This window comes from Microcaecilia unicolor, chromosome 11, assembly GCF_901765095.1.
Source record: "Microcaecilia unicolor chromosome 11, aMicUni1.1, whole genome shotgun sequence".
NCBI lineage: Eukaryota > Metazoa > Chordata > Amphibia > Gymnophiona > Siphonopidae > Microcaecilia > Microcaecilia unicolor.
In genome coordinates, this window is record NC_044041.1 from 167,611,516 (window position 1) to 167,637,032 (window position 25,517).

The 25,517-nt window shown below is 42.7% G+C and overlaps 1 protein-coding gene across 1 annotated transcript in view; it reads right to left on the reverse strand.

Annotated features, from left to right (window-relative positions):
* SHKBP1 (SH3KBP1 binding protein 1) overlaps positions 1 to 17,528 on the reverse strand; it is an 82,355-nt gene extending 64,827 nt beyond the window's left edge. Inside the window, exons 1-2 of the mRNA XM_030218298.1 lie at positions 17,275 to 17,528; positions 4,323 to 4,376 (exon numbers count right to left, since the gene is read on the reverse strand). Of these exons, the coding sequence (XP_030074158.1) occupies positions 4,323 to 4,376; positions 17,275 to 17,333 (113 nt within the window). The 5' untranslated portion in view covers positions 17,334 to 17,528. The remainder of the gene's footprint in view (positions 1 to 4,322; positions 4,377 to 17,274) is intronic.
* Positions 17,529 to 25,517: the final 7,989 nt, after the last annotated feature.

Sequence of the window (25,517 nt, forward strand, 5' to 3'; positions counted from 1 at the left end):
TAGAATATACTGAAATTAAATGGAAGTAGAATTAAACTCTCCTTTCATTGGGGCACATGGAATCACATCTTCATCTGTTTTGTAGATGTTTACCTTTTAGATACACAAAGGGATTATTCTGTGTTGAACGTGTTTCAGGGGCAAGTAGTTTTATAAGTCAAAATAAAAATAAATATTTTGTTTCATGCAGATCTCTTTTGTTTAAACATAAATGGGCTATAAGCCCCTAATTCAGTCCACTGGTTTTCTTATAGTTTGTTCTTGTGATGACTTATATTGTGCCAAAACTGAAAACTCTTACCTCTATCTGGTCGATAATAAAAGGAACACTATCTGCCCTATAAAGTTGTTTTATGGCTCTACATGAGGAATTGTGATATTGAATAAATAAGTGTATGTTTGTGCCCCTAGTCATGCATCCTACGTTTATGTAATCCTTTCAAGAAATCCCGTTAATTGTTTAACATTAGTGGAACATAGCCACAGAGGCATGGTATGGTTCCATTTTTAATATGGTAATACTAGGACCCAGCTAAGAAACAGGTTATTTTGAGTTAGTCTTCACTGGACCAAACTTGCTTTCCTTGTGCCATCACTATCCAGCAGGATAGGCAGTGTCTTAAAAGGTGGAGGATAAAGGAATTTTTTTTTTTTTTTTACAATAAAGAGTGACAACGTGGATGCAGCAGCTTATAGATTTGCTTGCTTTGTTTTGAGAGTACAGCAATGACAGCTGCGTGGGAAAGGGGAAAGTGAGACTGGCCTAATTGGTTTCAACATTTTGATGTCACTTGGTCTCCTGTCTAGTAAGCCTCCTTGGAGCTGACAGAGGATGGACCGTGGGAGCAGGCCAGGGAGATATGTGGCCCCAAAGGAGGATGGGGAGCACTGAGACAGGGTAGAAGGTTAATATGGGAAGAGAGAACGGTAAATGCTGGACATGGAGAGGAGAGGAACATTGGAACGCAAAGAGGCAGTGCTGGAAAATGAAGAAATGGGGACAAAGGAGCACTACTGAAAAGGGGGGGAGAGATAGGGGCTCTACTGAAAAGGAGGGGGATAGGGACACAGAGGGGCACTACTGAAAAGGGGAGGAAGAGATAGGGACACAGAGGGGCACCACTGGAAGGGGGAATGGAGATATGGGGACAATGGTGAAAAAGGGGCAAGATGGGGACAAAGAGGTAATGCTGGAAAAGGGAGAAGATGGTAACACAGGGGTAAGTGCTGGAAAATGGGGGAAGATGGGTACACAGGGCAATGCTAGAAAAAGGGAGAGATGGGGACCCCTTGGCGGCAGATGCTAGAAAAGGGAGAGATGAGGAGACCAGGTAGGCTTGTGCTGACAAAGGGGGAGAGATGGGGACACAGAAATGGCAGATGCTGAACTTGGGGGTAGGATAGGGACAAGGGACACAGAAGGGAGATGCTGGACAGGACAAATAGTGGTGCAGAGGAAAGAAGGATGGTGCACTTGGAGACAGAAGAAATGTCAGATAGGCAAAAGGTCCTGTAAAGGCAGAAGAAACAGAGAAAAACAGAAAAGAGACAGCGGGACCAAAGCAAATGAGAAAATAAATTGTTCAAACAACAGTAGAGGGGTCCGAGTGCATTTTCCTAAGTTATTTTGGATGTAATGCAGTACAGATTTTGATGGGTAGAATCAGAGACTGCAAATCCCATATGAATTTGGGATGTGAGTTCACACTAGGACTGGTTGAAAAATCTCCCTTCTGGAACTGGATTACGTGGCAGCTCTATACACAGCTATTTGATAGTGGGGACGTAAAATGCAAGATCAGTGCCAAACAGATGTAGAGAAGGAAAGGAAGAAGACAAGAGGCAAGAGAAGAAATGGAAATGCCATCCTGGAAAAGAATTTGTAAGGCTGACTCATGGAACATGGAAAAAAAAAGACTGGGACCAGCCAAATTCCCATACAACAAAGGCAGAAATGTTTATTTAATACTTTGTAAAGACTGAGATGTACCTGCTTTGTAAAATGTACAGGAGAAAATACATTTTTGCCTCTTTTTTTTACCAGTATTGCACTGTTTATAGAGTCTGGCTTCCTTGGACAGAGAGTGGGGGGGTCTCTATTTCAATTCTGTGGTCGTTGGGTTTTTTTTTTTTTTTTTTTGTGGCTCCCTATTCTGATTTACATTGGTAGAATGGAATGTTGTCACAATTTGGGTTTCTGCCAGGTGCTTGTGACCTGGGTTGGCCACTGTTGGAAACAGGATACTGGGCTAGATGGATCATTGGTCTGACCCAGTATGGCTAATCTTATGTTTATCTAGATGAGGCTCTGTCCATGTTCTGCATGTGTGACTGAGGTGAAGGATTATGCTAGCATGTAGTGTCTGTGTAACAGTGCAGTTTGTTCCAGTTTCCCAATAGTAGGTATATTGGTGCTCCACAGTCCTGTGTAACATATATAGCACTGTCTTCTGATAGGTGGGTTAGAGCTGTTATGGTGTGGTAAGTTTTGTGTTCTAAGGCAGTCCTGGAGTACCCCCTTGCCAGTCACCACACAAACAAAAGCCCATCTGATTTAAACAAGTTGTCTAGCAGTGGAAGGAATGTGTGTGCTATTCCTGAATATTTTTTACTTTGTAGTTAAGAAGACAGGTTGCCTGCTCTGGCCAGTCCAGGGACCTCTTCTGCGTTCTGCCTCCTGATGTAACTTACTGTTTCCTTGTAGGCAGGCGGCAACAGAGACAGTCTGTATTAATCATTGCCCGCCATAGCACCTGAGCAACAACACAGACATTGCTGTCTAGCTGACACCAACCAGCACCTATTTTATAAAAGTCTGCTCCCCCTGAGATCAGAACCTGGCTATGCCTCTGCAGCCAGAGACAGTTTTTCATTCTCCCCCTCGGTTGCCTGTCAATGAACAAATTTTTAGAAACACCAACTAGAAATATAACCGGCAGAGGAGCAAAACAGGAGAAGGAGAAACTTTGGACGGCCGACTACAGCACTGAAAAAAAAATGCTACAAGGAGGGCCAACATTTACAACACAGCAATTATCCCAGATAACGTCAGCAGTGGAAAAAGCGCTGGAGCCGAAATTAGACCGGTTATCCTGCCAAATCACAAATTTTAAGACCCTTCTAGCTGAAACCATGCGGAGAACCGGTAAGCTTGAGCGGAGGGTGTCGGAACTAGAAGATACCACTACCCCGCAGACGCTGGATGGCAGGGAAGAAAGAAGGAGGGCAGACGCTGGATGGCAGGGAGAGAGAAGGAGGACAGATGCTGGATGGAAAGGGAAAGGGGAGAGGAGGGCATGCATGATAATGCAGGTGTTGATGGCTGAAGCATGTTACTGATTTCCTTGCTACTGTATAATTATGGTACAGCCAGAGACCCCCCCACTGGAATGGTGGCGGGCCCAGTCATAGAGCTCAGGCCATCACAGAGCTTGGGCACTGGATTTCTTCAGCTGGTGGGGTTTGGGCATCCCCATTAGCAGAGGTAGGACTCAATGCTGGTGGAAGCGGGGACGGGAGGGGACAGGGGGAGACTTGAGAGGAAAGTGTAGCCTAGGGGCGCCGTGACCCGATAGTTTGTCCTCAATTTTCATTTAAAACTTGTTTTACTCATAAGTGCTACAATTATAGAAGGACCCTGATGAAGGCTTACGTGCTAAAACATGGCCTGTGTTGGGTCTTATCTTTGTAACTGGATTGAGGTTTTACTGAATATGGATGAATAAAATTGATGGACATTATTGGACTGTTTACAGTCTTGGACATTTGCTTTTGGTGGCTTCCGCTTTTTATTTGTCCTTCGACTTTATGTGGAAGACTCCCCCCACCCCCTTCTTTTTTTGAGATTTCTGTATGCCTTGGTGAAACACTTTGTTCACTCAAGGGTCGATATTCAAATGTGATTTAACCGACCACAAATGGCTCCTGTCCAATTAAATCGCTTGTTCATTGCTGATATTTATTTAGCAGCACTTAACCAGTTAGTGCCGCTAAAAATCACCAGACTGCTAAACTCAAAGGGGTCCTTATTATTATTACTGGACTGTTTATGTTTATTTACAGTATTGGACATTTGCTTTTTGGTGGCTTCTGCTTTCGTCTTATTTGTCACTGAGGCATGTTCCAGAGAAGCCATCATTTAGGGTACCATTGATTCTCCTGCTGCTGCTCTGGAACCCAAGGCAGGAAATCAATTTAGGTTGAGCTGTGCGTGATCTGTTAGTTAAGGCACATTACCTTCCTTACTATATGAAGCAATGAGCAACAGAAGAAATACTTCAGCTTCTGCTGTTTTTCTACCCCCTCAGACCTAACCCTCTCACCTTGAGAAGAAGGAATCGGAAATCCATGTCAGAGTCTGCCTGGATGTGCTGAACCTGCAAACACAAGAGCCGGAGTTGAACCAAACAGCACACAAAGAACAAGCAGGACCATGAACGAAATCATTGACTTCCATTGTGCAACCTAATCTGTGGGAGAATTACAGACAGACACAGTAACATGTCTGGGGCAATCACTGAGCATGAAGCCAATTCACAACACATTGCTATGTATGCTGCCTGCATAAATTTAAAGAGTCCATTCCTCCTGGTGCAGGCCAAGCAGGAGGTACTCATGCACTTCCCCTGCCCCACCTCTATATTCAAAGTAGCAGTTCTAACTAGAGCCCAGAAAATAGCAACTTGCCAATTTCTTGGCTCCGTATGTATTACCAAGCTTTGTTAGAAATCTAAGCAGCTACCAAAATATTCGGTCTCATAAGTCCCTGTAACCCAGTGGTTATCAACCCAAGTCCTAAGGACACACCCTGCTAGTCATGTTTTCAGGATACTCACAAGGAATATGCATGAGGTACATTTGCATACAGTGGAGGTAGTGCATGCAAATTTATCTCATACATATTCAGTGTAGATACCCTGAAAACCTAACTTGCTGGGTGTGTCCTGAGGACCTAGGTTGAGAACCCCTGCTGTAAGCTGGCTGGCCCCCATCAACCTGCTGACACTTACCCAGTTGGTTTCTGGGGAGCTGTCGTCTACAGGCTGCCAATGAGCTACCCCTCTGCCTGCAGCATGGCTAAGCTGCACTGCACTTACCTGCCATTTATTTTGCCTATATCACCTCTCTTGCATCTGCTCTGTCTGAAGAGTGAAGAATGAATTGTCAAAATGACCTGCAATGCCGGGCCAGACCACTGGTCCGTCTTGTTTGACAGTGGCTAATCCAGCTCCTCTCGCTTGCTGATTGCTTCAGACATGACCATGAATGTATGCGAGATTCCTTCTCTGTTACTTACTCTCCTATAGCTGCCCGATGAATTCTTAAGGGATTGTGCTCCAAAACCTTGTCCAACCCTGTGTGGGGGTTTCCTTTGAAAATCGAGACAGTGGATATTTCACATCTGTGTACATTTTGTCATTCTTTCCAACCCAATAGAAGTCGGACGAAATTAAACAAAAGGGTTGAGATTATCTGTCTGGCTGTCTAGAGGCAAAACAATGCTCTGAAAATTTAACGGAATGGACTGACACTTGGTACATGGGGAAAACCAATAGAAAGACAGAGTTTGAAAATGGACCAAACTGGACTTAGGAATTCCATAGAAATAAGCCCCCTCCCCTGCCCCCCAAAAAAAGCTGTCCCAATGAATTTCTTTGAGAGAAGGTGTTCCAGCTTCAGTAGCACAGAAACTTACACACAGTGAAACATACCAGTTACGGAATGTCTCCTTTCAAACTGCCTATCCCCATTCTCTATTGTCTCAATCCCCCAGCAAACTGCCCCAACCCAAAAAACTACCTTCCTTCACAGCCTGCTCCAAACACAAACACTACTGCCCACAACTGCCCTGCAAACTGTCTCAACCACAAACACTATCCTCCATCCCTGCACAGCTGCCCTCCCTCACACGCACATAAATGCAGGAGGGGGGGTGGTTTGGAATGAATTCCATGAGCCATGATCCATCTGCTTTCCATACTTATTATTATTAAAACTTATACCCTGCCAATTCCAAACCATCAGCTCTTGATGACAAAGAATAAATCAATGTTAAGCACAAAATAAAAAATGACTTATAGATAAATCGCTATCATAAAAAAAATACAGTAAAGCAAAAAAGTTAATGAAAGTATGAATAAGAAATACAAAGAGCAGTATAAAATATTGACAAAACACTACCTAAGATATAAATCACAGAAACATTAAAACCCTCAGACCAGCACAGCGCCTGCCTAATAGCAACAAAGCAACGCACCAATAAATACATAAATTTCGACAAGGACAGCAAGATGCAAGTCCAGCATCTGCAAAATACTGTCTTGTTAAAGTCAACTGGCTGTACACAAGAGCCAAGACTTTACAATTTTAAGAAAAGGAACTTTCTTTATGGTCCCGGGCCACAGAAATTCAAAGCTCTGAGGGAGGTTCAAAGGTACCACATAAACAGTGAATATAAATAAGATAAATTTGCATATTATCAATCTCCAATACATGCAAATTGATACTATGCATATTGTGGATATCCTGAATACCTGACAGGCTGTAGGGTCCTCAAGACAGGTTGGAAAAGCCCTGCCCTAACCTATTCAGCCTTTCCTCATATGAGAGTTACTCCAGCCCCTTAATCATTTTAGTTGTTCTCTGAACCTTTTCTAATTTTGCTATATCTTTTTTGAGTTGCAGCAACATAATACTCAAGGTACAGGTGCTGCTTAGAGCGATACAGAGCCATTATGATATTCCTTTTACTATCTATTCCTTTCTTAATAATTCCTAACATTCGGTTTGCTTTTTTGACTGCCACCACATGCTGAGAGGAGGATTTTAGTGTACTGTCCGCTTAGTACTATTCTGTTTCTAACTTTTAATCAGTTACCGGTTTGTAACAGGGCACTGCATCCTATCCCACGACTTTCTGCTTTCCCGAGAGCCTCATGCGGGTCTGTATAAAAAGCCTTCTGGAAAAAAAAGACTTTTTAGTTACCTTACGAAAGTAGTTGGTCAACATATACCTTGCTCTCCTTTGGGTGAAATTCTGAATCAGAGTGAAGTATTTCATCTGAGGGGGCGGGGAAAGGATTATTAGTGAGCAAAGCATGCTTTATTGGGAAAAAATATAAAATGTATCTTAGAAAACTTGAGTCAGACCTGCTCCCTGTTCGTTTTGGCAAAGGAGAATACAGCTTCATAATGCAATGTTGATGGAACTGTACAGCGCTAATCATACTTTTAAAAGAAGAAAATCGTTTTTGTCTGTTTGGATGCATTATATTGAAGTGTTACGTTCTAGAGCACAAACTTTTGTTTTAAATCAATTGCACTTGTTGTGAGAATCGGCACTTCTGCTGCTGTTTTATTTTATTACTAGTAAAAAAGGGCCGTTTCTGGCACAAATGAAACGGGCACTAGCAAGGTTTTCGTCAGAGCGACGCTGCTGACCCCTCCACCCCCCCAGGGTGCCAGCGCTCCTCCCCTCAACCCCCCCCCCGAGGTCGTCGTAGGCACTGCTCCCCCCTCCACACGCCCCCCCCCCCCCCCCCCCCGAGGTCGCTGCCGCTCCCCCTCATCCTGTATGCCCTTCCCCCCCTTTATGGTCTCAGGACCCCCCTTCCATCCCCACTTCACTGGTGTGAAGACCCCCCTCTCAGTTCTCAGGACCCCCTCCCCCCATCTGCCGTCCCTGGAGCCCCTGCCCCCCTCTCATCCCTGGACCCCCTTCCCCCCCTCTCTGGTGCCATGCACCCACTGTCAGTGTCTGTGGCCCCGCAGTGCAAGCAGGACGTGTGCTGCAGCCCGTGCTCCCGTTCAGTGTTGCACTGAAGCTGCTGCTGTGTACGTGCAGAGGCTGAGCTGTAATATTTCCCAGTTGACTCGTAAGTGGGTAGATTTAGAACCTGTGAGCTGCTGCCGACTGCAAAGACTGGGAGAAACGAAAGTTTCAGTCTTTCGTGCTCCTATGTGAAGGGGGACATGTGCTGCAGCCCCTCCAGTTCATTAGTGCTGGCTGTTGTAAAAAAACAGTGAAGGGGAGTAGGGATGGACGCAGTTTCAGGGTGCTTTAAGCTTTGTTTTTCCTTTTGTTTCAGCTGTTCCTCTGGTCCCGCCCTCATTTCCTGTTTGCAAGGCAGCCTGAAGCTGTGTCTGTGCATGTTCCCCTTCACTGTTTTTAACAACAGCCAGCATTAATGAAGGGGAGAGGCTGCAGCACATGTCCCCCTTCAGATAAACTGGATATCTCAGCCGCCTCAAGTTTCCGGCTGGAGGCTTCAATTAGAACGTTTGAGGTGCCTTTTATACATAGAGATTGGGAGATATAAGAACACAATCTCCTGATAGTACATCAGTTTACATCAGTTCAAGGGTGGAGGGGAGGAGGGTGATGGAGGTAACTTAGGGAAGAGAAGTTACGCTAAAATATATTGTAGACTGGATTGTATAAATGGATAGTTGATGGGGGGAGAGTTGGGGAAAGGTATAAAAATGTAAATAAACATATTAACAAATTGATGGTTTGTTGGCTTGACTGTGTCTTTATTTGTTCAATAAAAATTGTTTAAAAACATAAAAGTGCCTTCTGAAAGTTTAAATACTTACAGGCTCAATTTTGCATAGAATCTTGAGATCGTTATTGAGAAATCTAGGTTGAGATGTACTCAATTCTGGTGGCATTTTACAAAAGACTTTGCCAAATGCAGAACCTTTTGTAAAATACATATAAGGACATGCAGGTGTTATTTGCTGGCACATACAGCAGGTGCAGCCATTTTACAAATAGACACACGCACAAAATGAGCACCTTTCACCTCAGTATGTTCCACCGAAAAGTGCTGGAAATGGCAATTTTTGCAATTCCCACACATCAATACTTATTTGTGTAACTGATTTAATTTTATAAACATACATAAGTGCTGTCAGTTAAGTATTTATATATTTATTTATTAGGATTCATTAACCGCCTTTACAAAGAGATTCACCCAAGGTAGTATACAGCAGGTACAGTTTAACACAAAACTTACAATTTTGTTAACAGCATAACATTAGTAAGCAAATTAAAACCTAATAATAGGACTACCATCAAAAATGTAGGCAGTTCACAGTTTGAGGAGGAGGAGGGGTTGAAGGAAGAGACAAGCAATGGGGAATTAAGGAGATTTATTCCCTTTATACCTTGTCTAAAAAAACATAGTAGATGATGGCAGAAAAAGTCTCCTTAATTCCCCATTGCTTGTCTCTTCCTTCAACCCCTCCTCCTCCTCAAACTGTGAACTGCCTACATTTTTGATGGTAGTCCTATTATTAGGTTTTAATTTGCTGTTCTCAAGTTTACCTCATTTAGGGCTTCTTTTACAAAGCCGTGCAGCAAATGAGAGGAAGTCCATAGGAACTGAATGGGCTTCCTCTCATTTGCCGCAACGGGAATTGGTAGCGCAGCTTTGTAAAAGAAGCCCTTATTGCATTTGTTTATATTTGGCAGGTGTTTTTCTGCCATCATCTACTATGTTTTTTCAGACAAGGTATAAAGGGAATAAGACCTGCATGGTCCGTCTAGTCTGCCCAACAATTTAAACTCATATGTGCTACTTTATGTGTATACTTGACCTTGATTTGTTTCTGCCATTTTCAGGGCAAAGACCGTAGAAGTCTGCCCAGAACAAGGCCCACCTCCCAACCACCAGCCCCGCCTCCCCCCACCGGCTCTGCCACCCAATCTCGGCTAAGCTTCTGAGGATCCCTTCCTTCTGAACAGGATTCTTTTATGTTTATCCCACGCATTTTTAATTCCGTTACCGTTTTCATCTCCACCACCTCCCTTGGGAGGGCATTCCAAGCATCCACCACTCTCTCTGTGAAAAAATACTTCCTGACATTTTTCTTGAGTCTGCCCTCCTTCAATCTCATTTCATGTCCTCTCGTTTTACCGCCTTCCCATCTCCGGAAAAGGTTCGTTTGCGGATTTATACCTTTCAAATATTTGAACACCTGTATCATATCACCCCTGTTTCTCCTCTCCTCCAGAGTATACATGTTTAGGTGCGCAAGTCTCTCCTCATGCGTCTTGTAACGCAAATCCCATACCATTTTCGTAGCTTTTCTTTGCACCGCTTCAATTCTTTTTACATCCTTAGCAAGATACAGCCTCCAAAACTGAACACAATACTCCAGGTATGGCCTCACCAACGACTTGTACAGGGGCACTAACAAAACATAAAACGTTTAAAAACCTGTGCGTGCCTCTGAGATGGTACAAAACCCAATAGGGGAATTTGTTTTCCCTAACATACAGGGTGACACAAAAAAAAAGTAATGTCCTGACCTACAGTTTTTCGCTGTTTTCTCAGAAACCACTTGGAATTTCAATGTGAAATTTTACAGCTTTATTTGTTGTTACTTTGTTTATGTGCCGAGTGGAATGAGATTATAGACTTTTTAGCGTGACCACCCAGAGATTTTCACGCATTCAAAAATGTTTGCACTGTAAATAACAGCTTACTGTTAATGATGTCACAGTGATGCAGACTTTTGTCTGGGAAGCAATGTTGGAGGCCTATCACAAGCTCCATCCAAAGCCACAAATGATCGCTGAACTCAAGGAGGCACTGCAAGTGATCTAGGACAGCTTGCTACAGGGGCCGATCGACAAGGCTGTTAAGAACTTTCCAAAGTGACTCAAGGACTGTATTAAAGCTGGGGGGCGGAAACTTTCGAGCATTCACAGTGACCACGAAATTCTGACAAATTATTTTACTGTGTTTTAGCTCAAATATTTGTAATGCACAAAAATCGCTAGGTAGTAATGGTAAAATGTCAGCAATATCAACATAACTTAAAATAAAGTACAGTCTTGATTATCTGACGTAAACAGGACCGAACTGTTGTCAGATAAGTGAGAGGTTAGATAATGCAGCAAACAATGGGAACACCTTAAAAATGCACATAAAATATACTTTATGCATACAGAACAGGCATAGGGTCCCTTTATTTAAAATACAGTATTGTTTATTAACACTAAACTACAGTGTGTGAAAAACAGGAAGAGAACCTGCGAAGTTCTTAACAGCAACGTGATGATGTCATTGGGAGGGGGTCTGTCATATGCAGGGTGGTTGGATTAGCGAAGGTTGGATAATTGAGACTGTACTGTAATTAAATGCTATTTAATAATAATACATAAGCATGATGACTAAAGTACGTAAAATTTCTCGTTGAAATTCAAAGTGATTGCTGAGAAAATGGTAAAAAAAACTCTAGGAGGTTACTTGTTTCTTGCCTCACCCTGTAGATGTGCTTTCCCTATGTAAGGGGAACATACAGGTAGATTTTTGGTCCACCTAAGCAATGCTCCTTTATAATCTCTACAACTCGGTGATCTACACATATCCTACTTGCATGTGGAGATGCTTATGTCAACTGTCTCACCTTTATCTGCATGTTTATTCATACTTTCAAGGATTTCTAACAGATTAGCAAAGTGTGATTTCCCTTTGCTAAATGCATACAAACAAGAAAAGGCTGCAGTTTAAAGTCCATCTCTAGAAAACAGACAAATATCGCTCAAGGAGTGCATACCAGGGGATGGGCACAGAAATGGAACACTTCTGGAAATGTTAAAGGGATCAGAAAAAATATATATACATTTGGGAAAAAATTAATACACACACTTTAATTATTGTAGAATAATAATAAACTTGCTGTACTATTTTTAACATATAAAATGAACTATGTACAACTCAGTTTGCACATAAAATATTTCTTTTTTAGTATAAAACTAAGGCATTTAAGGGCCCTGTTTACTAAGCCATGCTACAGGCATGCTAACAATTAGGAATATAGGGGTGTCTCTAGCGTTAGCGTGCGCTAAAAACGCTCGCACGCCTTAGTAAATAGGGCCTTTATACTTTTAAATTTCATTAGGGGGCTCGTTTTCAAAACAGTAAAACATCCAAATCGCTATTTTCAAAAACACATTTTTAAGAGTTTTTTTCTATGCAGTTCATCGACAGTGCATACAAATCACAAGGGGAAACGTCAGAGGCGGGATCTGGGCATTCCTAACACTTGGACATTTTTCTGCCATAATGGAACAAAGCAAAAATGTCCAGGGCTAAAACCTAGACGTTTTGGGATAGACCTGTTTTAATAATGACTAAGTCACTAAAAGGTGCCCCAAATGACCACTGGAAGGATTAAGACATGACCCCCCCCCCCCTTACTTCCCCAGTGGTCATTGCCTCCCTCCCACCCCCCAAAGATGTGAAAGAAACAGCACATACCAGGCTCTATGACAGCGTCAGATGTTAAAGCTAGTCCTATTACAGAAGCAAGCAGGTCCCTGGAGTAGCCTAGTGGTTGCTGCAGAAAACTGTAAAGAAGGGAATCCGGGCCCATAACCCACTCTAACTGTTATATTTGTGGTGGAAAGTGTGAGCCCTCCAAAACCCACCAAAAACCTACTGTACCTAGAGCTGACACTTGCAGGCATAAGGGCTATTGTAGTGGTGTACAGTTGGGTACAGTTTTGGTGGGTTTTGGAGGGCTCACCAAACAGTATAAGGGGGGGGGGAGGTAAAGGTTAGATATGTATCTGGGATCTTTCAGGTGAAGTCCACTGCAGTGCCCCCTAGGGTGTACCACTGCTCTGCTGGGATGTCAATGTGACCAGTCTACTAAGAATGCTGGCTCCTCCTACATCCCAATGGCTTGATATTACGAGGTAGTATTGTTTTGACTCAAATATTAAAGAATCCTAGACGCAGTGTTCGAGAGTTGGTAAATTATAGACCAGTGGCATCCATTCCTCTACTTGTTAAAGTGATGGAGGGATGGAAACTGAAAAGCTGGATTTTTTTTCCTGGACAATTTTCAATTGTTGCATGGGTCCCAATCAGGATTTCATCGGGGTTTTAGCACCAAGACCGTGGTCTGCTCCCTGGTTACATCTGGCAAAGGCTATTAAGTCAAGGTCAGAGTTCTATTATAGTTCAATTTGACCTGACCAGCAATTTTGACCTGGTGGATCATGGGGTCTTGCTTTCTCTCCTTGATTCGTTAGGGATTCAAGGTTTTGTTTTATCTTAGTTTCAAGAATTTCTAAACAGATTGTATAAGGTGATCATGCACAGTGTACTTTCTGACTCATGGGATGCTGTATGTGGAAGGCCTCAGGGGTCTCCCCTTTCACTCTTGGTGTTTAATATGCCGAGGCAACTTTTAATAAAATATTTGGAATTACTTAAATTGCAGTTTTATACATATGTGGACATCACAATATTTTTGTTGGTTTTTTTTTTTATTCGTTACATTTATATCCCACATTTTCCCACCTATTTGTAGGCTCAATGTGGCTTACATAGTACTGGAGAGGTGTTACAGACTCCGGTGTAAACAAATACAAAGTGATGCTGTGGTAAGATAAAGTTCATGCGGCATAGCCACACTTGGGAATCGAACAACAGAAGAGTTATGTTATGTCCATTACGTTCTTTAGTTTTGTTGTGTTGCCGAGATCAGGCATTTATGTTGGATCGGTAGGGTATGCCTTTTTAAACAGGTTAATTTTAAGTGTTTTCCGGAAGTTTAGCTGGTCGTTCGTAGTTTTCAAGGCTTTTGGTAATGCATTCCACAGTTGTGTGCTTATGTAGGAAAAACTGGACGCATAAGTTGATTTGTATTTGAGTCCTTTGCAGCTTGGGTAGTGCAGATTTAGGTATGTTCGTATTGATTCGGATGTGTTTCTAGTTGGTAGGTCAATCAAGTCTGTCATGTATCCCGGAGTTTCACCGTAGATAATTTTGTGAACCAGAGTGCAGATTTTGAAAGCAATGCGTTCTTTGATTGGGAGCCAGTGTAGTTTTTCGCGAAGGGGTTTTGCACTTTCAAATCGCGTTTTTCTGAAGATAAGCCTAGCTGCCGTGTTTTGAGCGGTCTGAAGTTTCTTTAAGGTTTGTTCTTTGCATCCCGCATAAATTCCATTGCAGTAGTCTACATGGCTTAGTACCATTGATTGTATCAGGTTGCGAAATGTTCCCCTCGGGAAGAATTGTTTCACGTGTTTGAGTTTCCACATTGAGTGGAACATTTTCTTTGTTGTGGATGTCACTTGGCTCTCTAGTGTTAAGTTGCGGTCCATTGTAACGCTGAGGATTTTCAGGCTGTCTGAGATAGGGAGGGTATAAACTGGGGTGTTGATAATTGTGGGGTTATCCGCACTGTGTAGGGATGAGCGGATGAGACAGTGTGTTTTTTCTTTGCTTAGTTTTAGTTGAAATGCATTTGCCCAAGAGTCCATGATGTTCAAGCTGATCTTGATTTCGTTGGTGATTTCTGTCAGTTTAGATTTGTAAGGAATGAATATTGTGACATCGTCTGCATAGATGAAAGGGTTAAGGTCTTGGTTGGATAAGGACTTGGCTAGTGGGGTCATCATTAGGTTGAAGAGGATCGGTGATAGCGGTGATCCTTGTGGTACTCCACAGTCTGCTTTCCACGGTGATGATATGTTTCAGTTTGATTTTACTTGATATGTTCTTGTGGTTAGGAAACCCTTGATCCAGCTAAGTATATTTTCACCAATTCCGAACTTATCTAGTAATCTTATTAATATATTATGGTTTACCATGTCGAATGCACTAGACATGTCGAATTGGAGAAGGAGGATGTTTTTGCCTATTGCTATTTCCTGCTTGAATTTGGCTAGGAGAGTGAGTAGTACTGTTTCTGTGCTGTGAAGGGGGCGAAAACCTGACTGTGATTCGTGTAATATTGAGAATTTGTTTATATAATCTGTAAGTTGTTTGGCTACCATGCTTTCCATCAGTTTGACTGACAACAGAATGGATGCTACTGGACGGAAGTTAGTGATTCCATTTGTTTTTTTCTTGGTGTCTTTTGATATCAGAGTGAGTAGGATATTGCCATTTTCCTTAGGGAAGAGACCTTGCTGAAGAATGTAGTTTAGGTGAGATGTGAGGTCTGCTATGAAGCGGTCAGGGGCGGATTTCATTAGGTAGTTGGGACAGGTATCTAGTTTATGAGTGTTGGAGAATCTGCTGATCGCCTGTGCAACTGCATCGACGGCAAGGAGGGCGAATTTTAACCAGGTTTGGTCCACGTTCAATTAGACTGAAGTTAAATAAAGAAAAAACTAAGTTCCTTTGGACTGATTCTCTGCCCTTTCTGCATTGTTAAGGTTGATAATTTTGACTTGAACATCAAATTCAGTTTTGAGAGTGTTAGGTGATGCTCAGCTTTCTTTTAATATTCAGGCTAATAATGTGGTTAGTAAATCTTTTTTCTTACTCAAGAAGCTACGAGTTATCCGTAAATATTTTGAACCAGCTGTCTTTCATTTAATGGTACAGTCAATACTGGCATTATTGGATTATTGCAATTCCATCTACACTGGTTGCACAAAAGCTCTAAAACTGAAGCTATAGAGGGTGCAAAATGTAGTTATTTTTTCAGCTAATATAATTCTATTTCCCCCATTAAGTTGCAACTGCACTGGTTATCAATGGAGACCAGGTTACAGTTCAAAATTTTGTTTTTGTCTTTTAAAGCTTTCCATGGAGAGTCTATTTCATGTGGCGTGCGTATTTCCCATGCTGCAGAAAACAGAGGAATTTGAAAAAGCTAGGAGACATGAAGGGCCAGAAGCTGTGTTATACTTTATTACACTGGCTTCAGAGTACTTAAAGAAAATTCTAAAACTACACAAAACAATTGGAAAGCACATAATAAATTACTATGCTCTACCTGATTTTGTACTATTCAAACCCAGTCCAACTGTGCTGTTTCTTATGAAAGGACATAAGCCAGCTTATTTTCGAAAGAGAAAGACGCCCATATTTTGACCCAAATCGGGAGATGGGTATAATCGAATGCCGATTTTGGGCGTCTTCAACTGCAATCTGTAGCGGAAACGGCCAAAGTTGACGGGGGCATGTCGGAGGCGTGGTGAAGGCGGGACTAGGGCATGTTTATCGGCCGAGGAGAGATGGCCGTCCTCGGACGATAATTGAAAAAAGAAAGGCGTTTTTAGGGCGAATTTGGGTCACTTTTTTCGGACCCTTTTTTTTCACGAATGAGTCCCAAAAAAGTGCCCTAAATGACCAGATGACCACCGGAGGGAATTCAGGATGACCACCCCTGACTCCCCCAGTGGTCACTAACCGCCTCCCACCCAAAAAAAAACAACTTTAACAACTTTTTTTTCCCAGCCTGTATGCCAGCCTCAAATGTCATACCTAAAGCTCCATCACAGCAGTATGTAGGTCCCTGGAGCAGTAGTTAGTGGGTGCAATGGACTTCAGCCAGGTGGCCCCAGGCCCACCCCACCCCCCCTGTCACACTTGTGGTGGTAAATGGGAGCGCTCCAAACCGCCCCCAAAACCCACTGTACCCACATCTAGGTGCCCCCCTTCAGCCATAAGGACTATGATAATGGTGTAGAGTTGTGGGCACTGGGTTTTGGGGGGGCTCAGCACCCAAAGGAAGGGAACTATGGACTTCAGAGGTAGTGAACTGTTTATTTTAAATTGTTACAAGTGCCCCCTAGGGTGCCCCGTTGGTGTCCTGGCATGTAAGGGGGACCAGTGCACTACGAACCTTGGCCCCTCCCACGAACCAATGCCTTGGATTTGGTCGTTTTTGAGCTGGGCGCCTTCGGTTTCCATTATCGATGAAAAACGAAACCGCCCAGCTCAAATCCGCACAAATCCGATACATTTGCCGGGCACAAACCGTATTATCGGAAAAAAGATGGACGCCCATTTTTTTTTTGAAAATACGGTTTGTCCCGGCCCTTTACGTACCCATTCTCGGAGATGGGCGTTCGCATTCGATTATGCCCCTCAAGGTAAGTTACTCAATTCCAGAAGGAAGACTTTTTCACCACTCTTGGTTTTAAACTTAGGTCCCAAAGCAGTGTGGTATTTGCAGTCCTTGATTCTACCCACTGACATCAGTACTGCAAATCCGACAAAGCACCGTGATGGGACTGACAGAAATCCAGGACTGGCTTACAAGGTCCTTCCTGGAGCTGGGTAACTTGTCAACTCCATGAAACCCTACTGGCTGGAGGAGCACTAGAAGAGGGTTAGGAACTAAGTATTCAATATCTCACGGTGGCACTACTGAAGACCGGAACTACCTGTGGCCCTGCCCTAATGAAGCACAGAGATGCTGTACCTAAGCGGACTACAAGTTCCAAAATGCTACGGGCAAAAGGCTGCGTGACGTCACGTGACCAAGCAGGAGAACACGTCGCTCACCCACCTCTTGCCGCCCACGTTCAGGTGGATCACTTCACCGGACCTGCCACTCGTGCTCGCCATCTTCCGACACCACCTGCAACCACACCGAGCCTTTTACTCCTGTTATATTTCTACGTCATGTTCAGCGCGTGACCACTGTACGCCAGCAGCTTCGTCCTTCGACCCCGGCTTACAAATGGCGGGCGGGGAAACTTCTAAAACCCGTGCGCCCGCTTCCCGCAAAACTTTTCACGACAGCTTCCGGAAACAAAGAGGGCGGCGCGCAGGCGCAGTAAGAGCTACTCAGCTTCCTCCCACGGCCGCCTCCCAACGCAGCAGGTGGTTGGTCGACAACCTGTATGGGAGGGGGAAGAGGGGAGTAGATGGACGGAGAGGAGGGGGTGGGCGGGAGAAGGGTTAGGTCATGTGTCTCGTCCAAGGAGGTTAGATTGAGACTTGAGAGCAGGCGGCGGTACGAGGTTATTGAATAATGTAATACAAGGGGGTTTAATAGACAGGAGATGAAGAAGTGAGCTTCCATTGTATGCGCTGAAGCCAGTAGTCGGAGCTTGCTGTGGTAAAAACAAAGGCAAACGCTATTGAAAACAATAGCAAAAGATTATTAGAAATAAAGGGACTGCCTTGCCTGCTCCATCTGTAATATGTCTAAAGCTGTTTCAGTTGGATAGGCAATGCCTTAAAAGGTGAAGGACAAAATATTTCTTTTATTTTTTTTTTTTTACTTATTGAACATCTTTTCAATTTATTTTAAAGTTTCCCATATCTAGATTTAAATATCATGAAATAACAATTGAATATCACTAAAATAGCTTCAAAAATTATTGTAGCTTGTAGGAACTGCAATTATAAACTCTGTAGTTTGTGCTATTTTTTCTTCACTGTTCTATACAATACAGATGGCCAAATTTCAGTAAAGATAGCCTGTTTCCTGATGGGTTCATCTTAACTATTGTAATCTGCCTTGGGAAGTTTGGTGTTATAAAGATGATGGAATATATTAAAATTATAATGGAAGTAAAATTAAACTGTCATTGGGGCACATGGAATCACATCTTCATCTGTTTTGTAGACGTTTACCTTTTAGATACACAAATTGATTATTCTGTTTTGAACTTGTTTCAGGAACAAGTGGTTTTATAATTCAAAATAAAAATAAATATTATGTTTCATGCAGATTCTCTTTTGTTTAAATGTAACTAGATGGGCAATAAGCCTCTAATGCAGTCCATTGGTTTTCTTATATTTTGTTCTTGTGATGACTTATACTGTGCTAAACCTGGAAATACAGTGAGACAGAATAATAGAATTCGTTACCATCCAAAACATATTTTTTATGTTTTAATCATCTTTATTAAAAGCACAACATGTTGAGATGAAAGACCTAACAAAGTAAGTTGAAAGTAGAAGGTTCAAATTGGTTGTTGTTTGAATATGATGGGACTTAAGGATTGGCTGTACTGATTACACTATATACTATTGATAAAAGTGTATACCGTTTTTCATAAAACTGATGGAACATAAGTATGTTGGGTGGGGGGGGTATTGTATTGGGAAACAAAAATTAACAATTTGTACAAGATTATGGTTGTATTATTTTATTGATGTTTAATAAAAATTGTTTAAACATAAAAGCACAACATGTTGGCTGATAAGCTTCATACAGAACAAGAAAAAAAACAGTAAACCACCATAGCAAAATTAAAACTTTTAGAGAGCACATATCCCAAGAGCCCTTCCCCTCCCTTCCTATAAGCCCACTTGACTGTTTCCATCCACCAAAATAACAAAACAGATGTATAGACTAAACTTTTACCATATAATTCCACCATTCATGATGTATTGATAGCCACATTGAGCCTGCAAAGAGGTGGGAAAATATGGGATACAAATGCAATAAATAAATAAATCCTCTGGCAATGAGTTCTAGAGCTTAACTATTCTGGAGTGGAGGAGTGCTGTGGAGGAGTGGCCTAGTGGTTAGAGCACTGTTGGCCGGTTCAAATCCCACTGCTGCTCCTTGTGATCTTGGGCAAGTCACTTAACCCTCCATTGCCTCAGATACAAACTTAGATTGTGAGCCCTCCTGGGACAGAGAATTATCCAGAGTACCTGAATGTAATTCACCTTGAGCTACTACTGAAAAAGGTGCGAGCAAAATCTAAATAGATCAGTAGGACCCAAAGCATTTCAAAACAAGTAAAGGCATAAACAACATTGTTTAACCACCCTTAGGTTTTGCATTTTGGATTTAACAAGCAATACCATGTATTGTACAATCTATGTTTGAGGCATATGCCCTAAATATATCTCTGTAGTAGCAGGTTCAGGAAGTGGCAACTGTATTTCATTATCAGGATTTGGTATGGATGGTGTGTTAGATGATTGGCATGTATCTGGATTATTTAACAGAACTGTCTCTGAAGTGGCAGGTTCAGGAAGTGGCAAGTGTATTTTGTTATCAGGATTGGATGGTGTATTTGATGATCGTAACTTTGGAGGTTTCGGGTCTTTTGCACTATTTGAAGATAAGATGGAAAAGCATCAACTATGCTCGGCACAGAACCTTCACAAAAACTAAAAAGCTGCTTCTGTCAAAGTCCTCTTCCCTGAAGTGCTTTGAGCACAAAACTGGAGTATGTGAAGGGACAAAATCTTAAGTACATAATTATTGCCACACTGGGACAGACCAAAGGTCCATCAAGCCCAGCATCCTGTTTTCAACAGTGGCCAATCCAGATCACAAATACCTGGTAAGATCAAGAAATAGTTCTATACATTTTATGCTGCTTATCCCAGAAATAAGCAGTAGATTTACTTCAAGTCAATTTAATAATGTTCTGTGGACTTATCCTTTAGGAAGCCTCCCAGACCTTTTTTAAACCCCGCTAAGCTAACCGTCTTTACCACATTATCTGACAACGAATTCCATTGTTTAATTACACGTTGAGTGAAGAAACATTTTCTCCTATTCGTATTAAATGTACTACTTTGTAGCTTCATCGAATGCCCCCCTAGTCCTAGTATTTTTGGAAAGAGTAAACAAATTATTCACATCTACCTGTTCCACTCCACTCATTATTTTATAGATCTCTATCATATCTCCCCTTAGCCGTCTCTTCTCCAAGCTGAAGAGCCCTAGAAGCTTCAGCCTTCCCTCACAGTGAAGTCGTCCCATCCCCTTTATCATTTTCATCACCCTTTTCTGTACCTTTTCTAATTCCACTATGAGGCTCATTTTCAAAGCACTTAGCCTCCCAAAGTTCCATAGAAACCTATGGAACTTAGCCTCCCAAAGTGCTTTGAAAATATGCCTCTCCATCTTTTTTGAGATGCGGTAACCAGAATTGAACACAATATTCGAGGTGCGGTCACACTATGGAGTGATACAAAGGCATTATAACATCCTCACTTTTGTTTTCCATTCCTTTCCTAATAATACTTAACATTCTATTTGCTTTCTTAGCCGCCGCAGCACACTGAGCAAAAGGTTTCAATGCATCATCAACAACGACGCCAAGATCCCTTTCTTGATCGGTGACTCCTAACATGGAACCTTGCATTACGTAGCTATAGTTCGGGTTCCTCTTTTCCATATATATTACTTTGGACGCTCACATTAAACGTCACCTGCCATTTAGACGCCCAGTCTCCCAGGCTCGTAAGGTCCTCTTGTAATTGTTCACATCTTTACGTCGAACAGTAGAAATCCAACACTGTCAAAGAAAGGGCTGTGAAGGAAACCTAAACAAAGAACATATGACAATTACCAGATTGTGAACGGGGGCTACTATTGTCTGAATGTGTGAGCCAAACCTTTTTGCTTCAGATAATGTGTAATTTAAATGTAAAATATATATATATACTTTATCCTCCACCTTTTAAGACACTGCCTACCTGCTGGATAGAGATGGCACAAGAAAAGCAAGTTTGGTCCAATAAAGACTAACTCAAAATAACCTGTTCATTAGCTAGGACCTAGTATTACCATATTGAAAATGTGACCATAACATGCCTCTGTGGTTATGTTCCACTAATAAGTTAAATGATTCACTGGATTTCTTAAAAGAATTATATAAACTTTGGATGCATAACTAGGGACACAAACATACACATTTATTTAATATCACAATTCTTCATGTACAACCACAAAACGACCTTTTAGGGTGGATAGTGTTCACAATGAGCTCCTTTTATTGTCAACCAGATAAAGATAAGAGTTTTCAGTTTTGGCACAGTATAAGTCATAACTTTATTAAAAAATTGGATGCTGCCACAATGATTCGAAACAAATGCTATTCCACCAACTGAAGTGGCCAAATATAATTAGGCAGTTGCTATTTGTATTATTGGAGGAAAAAGCCTCTGTATTCCCGATTCAGAACATCATAACGTCTGTTGGAGGTTTTTCAGCCGATGAAGATTCCACCCCGGTCTAACAGACGTTATGATGTTCTGAATCGGGAATACAGAGGCTTTTTCCTCCAATAATACAAATAGCAACTGCCTAATTATATTTGGCCACTTCAGTTGACAGTATAAGTCATCACAAGAACAAAATATAAGAAAGCCAATGGACTGCATTAGGGGCTTATAACCCATTTAGTTATGTTTAAACAAAAGAGATCTGCATGAAACAAAATATTAATTTTTATTTTGAATTATAAAACCACTTGCCCTTGAAAAATGCTCAAAACAGAATAATCCATTTATGTATCTAAAAGTAAAAGGACCCCTTAACCCTCCATTGCCCCAGGTACAAGCCTACTAGGGAGAGAGAAAGTACCTGCATATAATGTATACGGACAGTGTCTGCTCTATAGAAATGATTAGTGGTAGTAGACTAGTGCAAGCAGGGCCAGTTTTAAGGATATCTGATTCCCTAAGTATCCTTCAGGCAGTCCAAGGGGCTACCCCCAGATAGTGGAGCAGCTCCCTTTTCCTTTTCTTCCCTGTTCCTATCTTTTAGCCCCAAATGGCCAGCATGTCCCATTCCCCTACCTACCCCATCATAACATCCTCCCTAAAGTGTGTAACATCTCATTTCCCTTTCCCTATCTTGTCAATCCATCATCTAATCTCATCTCACCTCCCCTTCCTCTTGCTGCTACCAACCTACTGCTTCCCAGGCCAGGTCCAAAGCTGTAATGAGACTGAGTGCAGTAGTGGACCTTTAGCACACACCCATGCTCAGGTTCTGCTGTACCCCATACCATCTGGTGCAGATTTCCTGTTGGAATGGGGCAGGACACAATAGGGCTGTAGCATGGGCCCTTACTGAAAGACCCCACACCACTTTGCGAGCTGCTTTAAATTGCTGCTCTCCTACTGGAGAAATGAAGCAAATGGATGAGGCAAGACTTCCCATGGCTGAACCCATGCTGACTCTGTCCCATGAAACCATGTTTGTCTACGTGTTCCACTATCTTGCTCGGCACTGATGTCAGGTTTACCGGTCTGTAATTTCCCGGATCACCCCAGAACCCTTTATAAAAATCGGCATTATATTGGCCACTATCCATTCTTCAGGTACTACAGATGATTTTAACGACAGGTTACAGATCACTAACAGTATATCAGTAATTTCATGTTTGAGTTTTTTCAGTACCCTGGGGTGTATACCATCTGGTCCAGGTGATTTATCACTCTTTAACTTGTCAATTTGGCTCAGTATGTTTTCCGGGACTTCCAGCGGCAGTGGGACTTCCATTTTCTGGGCCAAGCATGGGCAGGAGCAGGACAAGTAGGGACACTTCTGCACCCACTACCCACCAACGAAAAGGTAGGCTGAGGAAGGGGCTGCCATGGAGGGTTCAAGGGAGGATCTGCTGCTAGTGGGGTGCTCAGGAGAGGGGGGGGGGGAGTTGCTGCTGGGGGGGGGGGGGCTTGGGAGGGGGGAACTGCTGCCAGGTCTGTGTCCATGTCCAGGGGGGTAGTTTCATTTTGGGCTTCAGTTTCTCCTGAAACTGAGCAACCAATTTTGGTCACAAATTCAGGTTCGGCATAAACCATAGATCCTGGTTTTGGTCTGGCTCTTTGGCACATAGCCCGAATATGATCATTTCACATATATGTGTTCACTTAGGCATGGAAATGACTAGAAAAACCAGCTTTTACTTGGGTAGTTGCTGCCTAAATCTACACAGCTTCTTATAAAATGACCCCTTATGTGCCTATTGAGATAAGGATGTGTTTCTTTTATTTTATTGTTTTTTTTTAACCTGTGTTACTTGGGTCTGTTGGAATACAAATAAAGAATGAAACAGAAGAAAGTAATGGTGTTGGGGAGAGGAATGATCTTCCTTTTCATTCTAGCTTGTGCTACTACTATTCCTGATATGTATATGTATCAAGGCATGAATAATATGTACAATGTTGCTACTTTTTGTTGCTTATAAAGGGAGACGTGTGTGTCTATGACATCACTGGCTGCCTCCTTATTCACCGGCTTCTCTTAAAGTGTTACTTAACATTTTGAGATCTGGAAACTTAAATTATTAACTAGGCTGCTAAGCTCGATTGCCTCCCATGGACAAAAGATTGCAGCTTGAATGGGATGGTCCTTCAGCTGAACTGGGGAGGGGGTAATTCCTTCCTCCCCCTCCCCCCAAACATTTGAATCTGTGCAACTGCATAGAAATGTGGTTTAAAAATGCCAAACACAAATTGTTATGCTAGAAGCAGACATTGTTTTGTATGGGAAGTTTTATGGGGAAATGTCCTAGCTCTACTCTGCACCCTTTGTTGGGGAGGGAGATGGGGGTTATGTGAACGTATAATATATTTTGGGGGTTTGGGATCATGTGGAGGAACATCTAAGGAGACGAGGAGGGGATCGTGGCTTAATGGGGGCTGAAGAAGGCAACCTCTGTATGCGTCCTCCCCAGGCACTTAATGTGGCCTGCAGATGCTGAAGCCTGCACTGCTGCTCTCATTGCAGTTGTTAGGCACAGGACATGGGTGGCAGTAAGTGGCAGGTTTTTCTCTTTCAAAAAGTTGGCAACCCTAATTTGAAGGGACCTCTGCACCAGGGCCTGGAAGGGAAATCCCTTCCTCCTGGAGAGAACCTGCTCCCGTGGATAAGAGTGTGTGTCTATGGAGCGAAAAAGAGCGAGGACTGGGAGATATAACTGTTCCATGGGGGGGGGGGGGGGGGGGGGCTGGGGTGTGAATGGACCACTCTGCAATTGGGACACTACTACTACTTCACATTTCTAGAGTGCTACTAGGGTTACGCAGCGCTGTACAGTTTAACAAAAAGGACAATCCCTGCTCAAAAGAGCTTACAATCTAATGGGCGAAATGTCAAGTGGGACACCCCCTTTACATATGCATAAGTGTGCATATGTATCTCATGCATATTTGTTATGGATGTACTGAAAATCTAGCTGGTTATGGGGTCCCCAAGACAAGGTTAGGAAGCTTTATTGAGTCCATGTGGAGCTACTCTTCAATAATGCTTCATCTCTTGCTCTCTCTCTCTCTCTCCCTCCCTCCCCCATAAGTCCATCCAGTTCATTGCATGTGAATGGAAGAATAGAATCCTAGAAAAATGGAGTCTGGAACAAGGATGTAGGCAGAAGTCCATTTTTAGTGGGGGGGGGGGGGGGGGCCAAGGATGGACTGAGGGGCCATGTATTTCCTCTCATTTCTTCTTTCCCCTCCCCCATCCTCACTACTGGCAGCATTAAATCCTATCTTTGCTGGTGCAAATGCCCAAGCCCCTGCAGCTGAAATGGTCTGCTGTCCAAGCCCTCTCCCATGCTGCCTGAGCAGCGAAGAAATTTGTGGCATGATTCAGCCACTGATGCCAGCATTCCCATGCATGCTCTGTTCATGCTGCTGAAGCATGTCACCAACTTCTCAGGCAGCACAGGAGGGGGCTCAGGCAGCAGTCCACCTCAGCTGGTAGGGCTCGGGCATCCCCGCTAGCCACCAGGTAGGGGCAGATATTTGACAGAGGGAGGGGAGGCAAGAGAAGGAGAGATACTAGATTGGGTGGGGGGGATACCACTGAATTTTGCTTAGGGCATCAGATATATTTGGGCTAGTCCTACTGCTGTCCTTCTGATCTGTCTTGTGTGTGCAGGCAGACAGACAGACAGACAGATCAAGCCTCAGCAACACGCTCGCTTTATGCAAAGCAAAATATGTTTAAAAAATTAAGGCCCAGATGCATGAAAGACATTGGTAATTCCCGTTCCCTACCGATTCCATAGCGAATCGGTAGGGAACGGGAATGCATCA